At 44.1% G+C, this 11250-nt stretch overlaps 1 protein-coding gene across 1 annotated transcript in view; it reads left to right on the top strand.

The window, feature by feature from the left end:
• The first annotated feature begins 541 nt into the window (after positions 1-541).
• The window catches only part of egln2 (egl-9 family hypoxia-inducible factor 2), a 31757-nt gene continuing 21048 nt past the window's right edge, over positions 542-11250 (top strand). The window contains exons 1-2 of the mRNA XM_084063842.1: positions 542-833; positions 1425-2901. Of these exons, the coding sequence (XP_083919968.1) occupies positions 1651-2901 (1251 nt within the window). The 5' untranslated portion in view covers positions 542-833; positions 1425-1650. The remainder of the gene's footprint in view (positions 834-1424; positions 2902-11250) is intronic.

Raw genomic sequence — 11250 nt, 5'->3', positions numbered from 1 at the left:
TAAAAAATATTAATCTGATGATCTGTTGAAACACATTAAGCTAAGGAATAAAGGCAGCGCAGGCATACTTCTATGGTATGTGTGGTTCCTATAGCCCTCCACATGAGCTGTAGTAGAAACACGTCACGTGACCTCTGTGCACGTGTAACTGACAGCAGAGGGAATGGAGGGAGAGAGAGAGGGAGGGAGAGAGAGAGAGAGAGAGAGAGAAAGAAAGAGAGAAAGAGAGAGAGAGAGAGAGAGAGAGAGAGAGAGAGAGAGAGAGAGAGAGAGATACACTGAGAGAGAGAGAGCGAGAGAGAGAGAGAGAGAGAGAGAGAGAGAGAGAGAGAGAGAGAGAGAGAGAGAGAGAGAGAGAGTAGAACTCGAGGGAGAGAGAGAGAGAGAGATGCACTGAGAGAGAGAGAGAGAGAGAGAGCGAGAGAGAGAGAGATACACTGAGAGAGAGAGAGAGAGAGCGAGAGAGAGAGAGAGAGAGAGAGATACACTGAGAGAGAGAGAGAGAGAGAGAGAGAGAGAGAGAGAGAGAGAGAGAGAGAGAGAGAGAACTGTGGGGAGTTGCCAGTGGAGGCGCACGTTCGGTGGAACGAAGCGGACTTTTTGGGTTGTTGTTGGGGTGTGTAATGTTATTACTGTTACCGTACCCCCTGGACGCTTTGCTTTTATATAATATTACTAGCGCCGAAGAGCAAACGGTTTCTCTGATATTTATGTAACCGAGTTAAAAACAAACAAATAAAAATAGCATGGGACGAGGAGCGGCATCAAGACAATCCCGGAACATGCGATGCATGCGTACCCGCAGCCCGTCACGTAGGCTCTGCTGTAGCGAGGTAAGACCGCTGGTTGTTACGGTAACCTCATGTCTTATTTATATGGTCTGTAGTAGGAAGGGAAAACAGAACTACAAGCTCACCAGGGGTGCAATGCATACACAAATATAATCCTATAAAAAGAAAAGTCCTGGTGTCAGTTTAGCTGACACAAGGACTTTTCTTTTTATAGGATTATATTTGTGTAGGTCTTGCAAGATCTTATAGTTTTTTTTATGCCAACCCAAATTGTTGCCGAATCAATAATCATTGGAGATCATCAAGACCTGCTGGGCGTTTCAGTGCATAATCGATTCATATTTCAATTTTGAAACAAAAAATAAAAACATTTACTAAATGCACCCATGCCTACAGAAAGTCAAACATCAATTCCTACCTCAAGAATTGCCATTCAGAAAATATAAACAGATATAGGCTAATTACTGACAGTAGTAGACCATAGATACAAGAAGTGGTCTGCACATTTACTATATAGCCTACTTTAAAGCTTCTGGTGCAACACAATATCAATAAAGTGTATTGATTATCCTTGTCTGCTATCAATCAGACTAACATCTTGTTTTCTGTTGTGTTTACTTCAATGCCACCCAGGACATAATGAGTGAATGTATATGGTAGTCTAATCCAGAATGATGGATGAAAGAAAACCCCATGGAAGAAGTCCAAGACGTGAAACTTCCAGAAGCAGTGTCAGAGCTCCTCTTCCCCAGAGGGAGCAGTTGTTGTGCTGCACTCTCACTGTGACTCAGTGCCACGGTTAGAAAATGAAGCGAGGAGGACGTGAGCTACGTGAGCACCCAGCACCGTACATTATGAAATGGAGAGGTGGGAACACATGGACCTTTTAAATCTGAGCTCTTCCCACAGAGCCTCTCAGGAGAGACTGACAACGTGTGAGCTTCAGCCGTATCAAGGAGAAAGCATGGGACTGAACCGCTACTGCACAGTGCAGGGGGCCAGTCCCACAGCATCTGAATTATTAGCGGACCTCGCCTCCCAAACTGTTCCCAGTGGGATTAGAGCTGTAGAGATACAGTCTAAATTGGGAATTCCTCATTGTAACGGAGTGGTGTCTCCATGCTCCAGCATCGAGGGGAGCCACAGTTGCGTTTTGACTCAAACGCCCAAAGGTTACCCCCCGCCATTGGAAGGGACAGCCGCGGAGGCGCTGAATGGTTACCCCCGTTTCGGCAGAGCATGTGTGATGGAGAATGGAGACAGAAGAGTTCCTGACAAATGTGATTTGTTGCTGAAAAGTGTCAACGGCGAGCTGAAGGCCAGACAGGTGCAACAACAGAAACGGAAAGGTGGGGAGAATCCGGAAATCGAGTCAGTGACTATTAATGGTCCTATGGGGTTATCGGGGTCAGGGTTAGGAAGTTCTGTGGCCCTGGCTTATTGCTCAGGAGACTCACCGACTGCAGATTTCAAAAGGAGGCGGCTTGCAGAGGACAATATCCTTCACAAACCCTCAGACCACTCTGGAATGCCCCGGGTTGTTGCTCCCCTCGCTGTCAATGGCAATAGCATTATCCATAGCAACCAAATGAACCACAACAATAATTTGCACTATAGTGTATCTCAGCCTCTTACCTCACCGCATGCCCCCCCCAACACCGAGCTCCACCACATCGGATATAAGCTGGCGTCGCTCGGCCCATCTTCTGCAGCCGGCCAGACATCCCCAGTAGAGGCCAGCGTCATCCCGCCATTACAGTTTGCCGCGGGATCCGGCTGGTCGGTGGAGCGCGTCGCTCAGCAGTACATTGTCCCCTGTTTGAAGTATTATGGCATATGTGTGAAGGAGAACTTCCTGGGTTGTCAGCTGGGAGAGGGGGTTCTCGAGGAGGTGGAGATCCTAAACAGCACCGGAAAGTTCCGAGGTGGCCAGCTAGTCAGCCAGAGTATTCCTTCCCGGAACATCCGGGGCGACCAGATTGCCTGGGTGGAAGGACGTGAACCGGGGTGCCAGAGCATCGGGGCGCTAATGGCTCATATCGATGAGGCCATCATGTACAGCGCCGCCAATGGACAGCTGGGGGACTGCGTCATCAACGGTCGCACTAAGGTGAGAAACAATGCTATGCTCTTGCAGTAGAGGTCCTAGGACTGAAACGGCATCTTCCTGAATTGCAGGAACATGCGGGAATATGCTCGTAAGAAGGGCTAAAGTGAGATGGCTGGGGGGGAGGGGGTATCTTATGTGATTGTTGATGACATTTATACCAAGTGAAGAAAGACAGCTGGGAAGGTGGGGGAGGGTGATTGCAGCAAAGCAAAGAGCTGGTACAGTATATAGGCACGAAAGTGTCTAATGTCAGTCTGATATCACCAGTTCCTCTCAGTGTCTCTGTGTCTTGCTCCATACCAGTCCATTCTGTGTTTCACAACATCAGCATCAGACAAGCAGGTAGACAGGAAAGCACACACACACACACACACACACACACACACACACACACACACACACACACACACACACACACACACACACACACCACACAGCAGGGGTCAGTGGGAAGTGTAATCGTCAGATTGAGTCTGGCTTAAAACCTGACATATTGATACAGGCTAAGATTCCAGATTGTATTTGTTACGTCCCATATCATTGGTTTCGGCCTCCTCAACTTCACACCAACAAGACAAATTACCAGTTTGCACGCTAACCTGGCTTTCCTGTGGCCTTGGCTCTTTGCCCCAGTCCAGGCCTGCCTCAGTCTGCCCCTGTCATTGCTACCACTCCGTTGGCACCTCGCTGGCTGTAGGTATCTCCTCTGCCATCGTTGTCTCTGTGGCTTTGAAGATGACGTTCTATCTCGATCTCTATGCCCGTACCGTACACAAACAAGGCGTCCTTGAAGCTCGCATGGCGTGTGTGTTTGTAATTTGCTTTCTGCCATATCGGTTTGTGCAGTTATTTTCTCTTCATGAGACAAGTGAATATGCCACAGCATAAAGCTGTTTGCATGGGCCAACGTAGTTTAGTACCGGTACACACTGCAGAGCGGTGTAGTAATGTTACTAGTTGGTAAAGTGACCCTGCTGATGCGATCCGGGGTTATCTGAGCCAGGTTAATGTCATACATAATGGAACAACGCTAGAAACAGACAGACAGACAATCTCTGCCCAGCTGTCTTTGAAGTAGGGATCATTTTTTATGTTATCCATCCATATCTCCAGCTCTACTCTGACATTTTTATCAATCTGTCTCCACTCCAGTTGGACTGCATTAGGGGTGCAACAGTTAATTGAGTTAATCCATTTAATATATTATAAAAAATAATAATAATAGGTTAATAAAATAACCAATGGACATTGTAGGCGAATGGCGATAAATCTCAAAGAAATAAAAAAATAGTGAAAATGGCCGATCTACAAGCTTCCAACTCATAGCCGTGTTGTGAGCTTGTAGATCTGCTATGTTCACTATTTGTACTTTTGCATGACATTGTTGTGCTTAAAGGTAGGGTAAGTGATTTCTTTAGATAAAATAAGTGTTAAATAGCTCTATATTCTGATAGTACTCATTGCTATAGAGTGTTTTTTCAGTAACAGGAGTCGCCATGTCCCTCCAGCTTGTCCAGAGAACTCAGTCAGGATACAGATTAAACAAGTGAAAATGGAAGTGATGACACAAAAACATTAGCAGACACAATTGGAACTGGAACACTTTAAAAATGAAGCTGATAAATGGGTACTCTCTCCTGATTGGCTGAAATATTGTCACCTACCTGAAAAGGTATTTTCTGTTTATTAAAGAGCTGGAGAGATGGGGGGGGACCCCTGTTACTGAACAAACACTATAGCAATTATTACTATCAGAATATAGTGCTTTAACCTTTTAACAAAAAACGTTTTGTTTTGACCAAAAAATATCACTTACCCTACCTTAAGTGCTTAATCGATTATTCGATTAATTGACAAAGGAATCGATGAGTAATCGCTACGTAAATAAAGAATTGATAGTTGCATCCATAGACTGCACAATGTTGACAAAATGACATACAAAAATGTAGGGTAGGAAGTAGGAACTAGGAATGTAGGGGATTAGTGCTGCATGTTTTCTGTTAAAATGATTTAGCCAAATAACATGAACACATTTGTTTTTCCACAATGATTTTGGGATCAAATGTTTTTCATCACACTTGTTTGCGTGTCTGTTTGACGATCCCATTATTTTTCCTATTCTTTTTTCTTTCTTTTCCTATTATTTTTGACACCCTTTGTTGCTATCAATCTATCTGCCAATCTTTTTTGTTTTTCAGTTGATCTGTTGATCTTTCTGGACTCTTGACTCTTGAATGGTGCCTTCATGGCCTAGTGTGTTTTCTTTCTTCCTGTTTTCCTATCATTTGTGACTGAGTAAAACATCACAGGCCTGTCTTGATGGTTTTACCCATAGATATATATAAAGGCTAGATGGCTCAAGGGGGCGGCGCAAGCGTAGCTCAACCGCGGCCATCTTGCGACGGTCACTCATAACATTATGTCTATGGTGCATATACTTGAAATAACCATAGCGTGCTCAATTTTCATCCGATTTTCAAACGGTTTGGTGTTTTGTAAACACCAAAGATGTAGTTATGATACTGCATACTTATAATTATAATCATGTTTTTTTTTTTTTATACAATAATATCATAACTACATCATTGGTGTTTACAAAACACCAAACCGTTTGAAAATCGGATGAAAATTGAGCACGCTATGGTTATTTCAAAGTATATGCACCATAGACATAATGTTATGAATGACCGTCCCAAGATGGCCGCCATGTGGCGACGTCGTACTCCATTGGCCAGCAGCGCGGGTGAGTCATCTAGCCTTTATATATATCTATGGTTTTACCCAATGCTTTCTAAACATTCCGTCAACCTCTGGCCCTGAGATCCTGACATTATTTTCTTTCCACAGTAGTAACATCCACTGTAACTTAGGTTATGTGGTTAGTATAATTCAATCTTTAATCCATGTTAGCAGAACATACAATTGGAAAGATTCTGTTTAAAACCATATTCACACAAGGAAATTGAGTTGCATATAGTAGTAACATAAGATATTGCAGAGCAAGAAATCCATATACTCTTATTGGCCATACTCATACATAAAAAAAGTATTTAAATCAACATTAGAATGTCCAGTTCTCTACCTCGCCAACCTGAAAAGGTTGGTCTTTGCTTGATTGTATGTGTGAAACACAATATTACAGATGTGTTGCTTATATCACCTAATCAATTAGTTGAAAAGTTCCTGTGACTACTAAGAATTGAGTCTACTAACAATATCTGTAGTCCTATTCAGGTGCACTGAGAAGAGCTACCATAACTTCCAACTATGTTCTCTCTTTATCTCTCTCTCTCTCTCTCTCTGCCTTCATGTGTGTATGTGCCCGACATCCATGCCACACACACGCACATGGGTGTATGTGCCAGTCTTATCAGTTTGTATTACCCCGTCATCTGTGTTCAAACAAGGACTGGTAGATCTCACTCTCCTATCAGCAGCCTTTGCTCTGCTAAAACTGAGTGGCCTTTGGCGCTTGGAGGTCGAAGGCCACACTTCATCTATTTTATGCTGTCGCAGTGAAATTACAGACGGGTAGGAAAGTTACAGTCAGCAGTGCGTGCGTTCGTCTGAGACTGGAGAAGACATTATGCGTTTAAGCTGGTGAAAATGTGCTTTTTTTATTGCCTCCTAATTACTTGTTCCATCTTGGATTGCATGTTGGTTTCAATGTGGATAGATACAGTATTGTGAGTGAGCTGTACAATAATGTCACGTGGTCAGACCGATGGTCTGAAATCTGAATCACACACAACATGTCAGGGTTTTGTCATAGAAAAATTCAGGTAAGCCTCTGATTGGCTGTGCTGTAACGGAAGTCCGTGGTCGGTCTAAGGACGTCCGTGATCGGTCCGGATTCATGTCTGCCACACTTTTGTTTTTGTCTTAGCGGGTGGTCCTATAATAACCTTTCAGTAGTTGTGACCCAGATGTTACCAACTGGCTCCTGCAAGACGATTTGCACAGTCAATACAACTTGCCCTTGTTCTTCTGCCCCCCCCCCACTTTAATCCATTAAGACCTGAGGCCAATTCTACAAATGCCTTCTAAATCAGCAGTTCTCACACTTTCAAGATTTTTCTAAAATGTTCAAAAATAGCAGATGTACAAGCGGTACGAAGTAAGCTTGTATCTTATATCTGCTATTTTTGAATAGGCAACGCAAAAATCTAAAATGACACAGATGCTTTCCCGGTTTTAATGGGTAAAGAAAAAAGGCAATAAAGGTCTGTAGTTTGTTATCGTACACAGTTTATCCTCCTGACCCGTCCTCTGTAAAGAGCGTACCGAAGCAGGCGTAGATGGAGTGATGGACGAGAAGGCGTCATAGGAAAGGAGGAGAGGGGGAATCAGAGATGAGTGTGCAGTGCACTGCAGCCAGATATGAGGTTACAACACCTTTATCTTTCCTCCTTCTGTCTGCATTGCTTTCCCTGTCTATTCCTCCTTTTGTTCACTATCTCCTAGAGATGTTCGTCCTGGCCAGTGTCCCCCTGCCCTCTTCTTCTTCTTCCTCTCTCCTTCACCTTCGCCAGTCCCTCGCTAGCTTCTCAGATGAAATATTTCCCCACTGTTTCCTTGGTAACGGGCCCATACAGAGAGGAGCTCTGCAGTGTGTATGAGAGAGAGAGAGAGAGAGGGGCTGGCACTGGCAGTGCCCACAATAATGTCAACCCAGTTCTGGCTCGTGTCGCTGCAAACCCAGACACAGTCTGGTGTCTTATGGAATCAGCATGGTAGTATGCTGGACTTAACCCATTAAGACCTGAAGAAGCATCTGTGTCACTTTTTGATTTGAGATAAAAAGCATTTTTTTTACTCTTTGGCTATTCAAAAATAGCAGATATACAAGCTCATAGCACGGCACCGAGTGCCGCGCTATGAGCTTGTAGATCTGCTATTTTTGAAAAATCGTTATTTTTTTTGCAAATCTTGAGATTTGAGTTAGAAAAGCGAACATTTGTAACTCAAATCTTTGCTTCTGGGGGATTCAACAGTTTTTTGAAAAAAATTATGTCGCCATAATATCAGTGGTTCTTTTTTCCATGTCAAGGACCCCCAAAATGACGTGTATTTGGCCACGGACCCCCATCTAAAAATATATGTTCCAGGGACCCCCAAAAGCAAAGATTCAAGTAAAACATTTTCGCTTTAAAACAATATATATTAAAAGATTTGCGCACATTTTCGCGATTTTTCAAAAATAGCCAAAGTGTAATGCTTTTTAGCTCAAATCAAAAAGTGACCCAGGTGCTTCTTCAGGGCTTAAAGGAGATGGGAAGTGGGGGGAGTGGGGGGGGAGTGGGGGGGGGGGGGGGACAAGACGTATGGTGACATTCAAGGTTGTACATTGTTGCACCTTGTGCACAGGTACATAAGAGTAAAACGTATTTTTGCTCGCCTTCCTTCAGGCAATATAGCAGCATAGGTCATGAGTAAAGAAGAAACAAAAAGAAAGACAATAGCATGAACAAAAACAAGAGCAAAAATAAGTGTCAGTACTAATGGGATGATAAACATAGATCAGCGTTTGTACAATGTACGTATAAGCTTGGCATATCATATTCACCAACGGAATTCATCAGTAGTTTCCACAGTACCTTATACCAGTGGTTCTCAAACGTTTTCATGTCAAGGGCCCCCAAATTGACACTTATTAGCCTGCGGACCCCCATTTGAAAAAGATATGCCAGGGACCCCCATAAGAGAAGATTTTTTTTGCGGCTCTAGCAGTGATTCTCAACCATTTTGATTTCAAGGACCCCCCCAGTTTGACATGCAGGCTCAGGCTACGGACCCCATTTAATGGCATCTCTATCTCTGGGACCCCAATTCATATTGTAAAATCAATGTTAATTTAACTCTGAGAGTGTACAAATGGAACCCATTTGGTTCCATTTGTACACTCTCAGAGTTACAGACCCATAAGGGTCCATTTGGTTCCTATCCATCATTTAGCTGGGGACCCCCTGGAACCCCCTCAAGTACCCCTGGGGGTCCCCGGACCCCACTTTGAGAACCAATGCCTTATACAACACCACGGTACCGTCTACAGTGTACAACATGACGTTACGCGTCAATGAGAAAGGGGTGTGGTTACGGGAAGAACAGTGAATGATACAATACAAGGAGGGGGAGGGGATATACCGGAAATCAGAGAGTAGGGCTAAGGGGTGGGATGAGAGGAGCTGGACTGTGGGGTGTGAGAACAGGAGGAGAGACGCCACGCTGCAGATGCTGTTGCTCAATGCAAATGTGTGCTGCAGCGTGTCCTTAGATGCCCCCCCCCCCCCCCCCCCCCCAGCCGCAGCCCCTTGGCTCGGTTCTGCTGCCACACACGGTGGTTGCCCGACACACTCACAAACACTGAAACTGCACCTGTGTGGGAAAGACAGTAGGCAACCGTAACAAAGGAATTCTGGCTCGACGTTGGAGTAGCGTGTGTTGGCATTCCTAGCTAACGGCAGGCTAACGACGCCGCAGTGGCAGATGGGTTTGCTTAGTGGCAACGAGCGTCAAATAACTTAAATTTGCATAAACGATGGATGGAGACTTGTCTTGAAGAGTGTGTCAACTCATTCTCATTGGCTGACATGATTCATTTAGTGTTTGCTATATATAAAGGAATGCATTCTTAATCAGTTTTTCTTAACCTCAGTAGGCCGATGTTAATGATGATTAAAGAGTGAATTATATGAATCTTGCTGTACACATTGTTATGATATGTAATATATGCGCCCCGAAGTCGAGTCACAGGGATACACCCGCCCGGCCATCTTTTCTTCGTCCAGTGTGGTCCTAAAAATGCTGTTGTGGTGCAAATTCACAGCAGCAATGCTGAGCTGCAGGCGGGGCATCTGAGGACTCACTGCAGCACCTTGTCCTTATGACAACGTCTGCTGCATCCTAGCTCCTCTCTCGCTCTACATTATCCACTCACTGCTTTCTGCGGTCATTGATCCCCTCTGATTCATGATAACATTTACTTTTAACCGCAGCATCTTTCACGATGAATTTCAGTGTTAATGCAGCTTATCGTATCAATTGGGTGAAATGAAAGACTGCGTAGATTCTTTTAGACTTAGGTGATCTACACTGAAAGGCATTTTGTGCGGTTTGGCCCATTTCCATTCCATTCCACAGCAATGTTGGGTTTTAGTTGCTGACCAGTAGTGCCTGAATCACTGTGCTGACACACACACACACACACACACACACACACACACACACACACACACACACACACACACACACACACACACACACACACACACACACAGAGACAGACAGACACAGACAGACATAAAAGCACCATAGAGAAGTTGTTGAAAGCCACAGAGCACTTTCCATAATTCTCAAATGATTACTCATATACAGTACAATGCCAAGTCAGAACAGAGGCCAAATCCAGCTAACGGTCAAAGTCCACATGAAACGGGCATTTGGAGAGTATAGAAAACATCCGTGTAGTGGCGTATTTCTGAGTGGAACGAGATAGGCAGGCTGGACTCAATGTTTGAAGGAATTCAATTTGAATGTTGGAAAGTGGGCATGTCATAACAAACCGGGAGAATTGCAGTGGAAGTTGAAGGTTGAAATTTGCTGTTTCAAGTTTCAACCCTGTACGTAGGCACACATACTTTGGTTTACAGGAAGAAAATATTATTTTATTTTGATATAACGTTATCAACACGACCATGTTTATCCTTCGACTGAATGGACCCTTTTCAAAGCAGACATTTTGATGTGTAAAAATACAGCTAAAGAAAGGTAATAATGCTAAATGTGAGTGAGTTTCAGTTTGTGTGTGCCAGCATGACGTTGACTGTATAGCAGTTGTCAATGCTTGTACACACTAAAGTAACTCAATTAAACATATCCACAATTAGTTTTATTACCTTCGGCTGCGTTTGTACGTCAAATCGCAGACGTGCTGATATCCAGTATAACAGCCGACCTCGAGTGTGATATTGCTTAATCATTAATTGTGCTCATAGTTGCGGAATCCAGCTGACAATACAATGTGGGACTTCTGCACTCTTTAGATTACCAGAAATGCAGACACACACGGAGAGAGCTTTTCTTAGCCTTATGGGGTTCTTGGGTGACTCATACATAATTTCATCAGCAGGATTGACTCATCAAGGCTGAGAACCATATTACCACTTTCTCTTTTGTGTGCTCTGTCTCTACGCACACGCAAGCATGCACGTACGCACACACACAGAGCACACAGAAGTACAGTTGTACAAAATCCACCCCCTCTCAAGTTGAGAGTGGGTGGATAGGCTCTACGCACAGCGGCCATATTGGACAGAAATTGGGCCCCTTCCTTGCTTCCTTCACAGGTGT

Source organism: Gymnoscopelus microlampas (assembly GCF_963454915.1).
Source record: "Gymnoscopelus microlampas genome assembly, chromosome: 8".
Taxonomy (NCBI): domain Eukaryota; kingdom Metazoa; phylum Chordata; class Actinopteri; order Myctophiformes; family Myctophidae; genus Gymnoscopelus; species Gymnoscopelus microlampas.
Note: the sequence above shows the minus strand (reverse complement) of the source record. Positions and strands in the feature narration are given on the sequence as shown.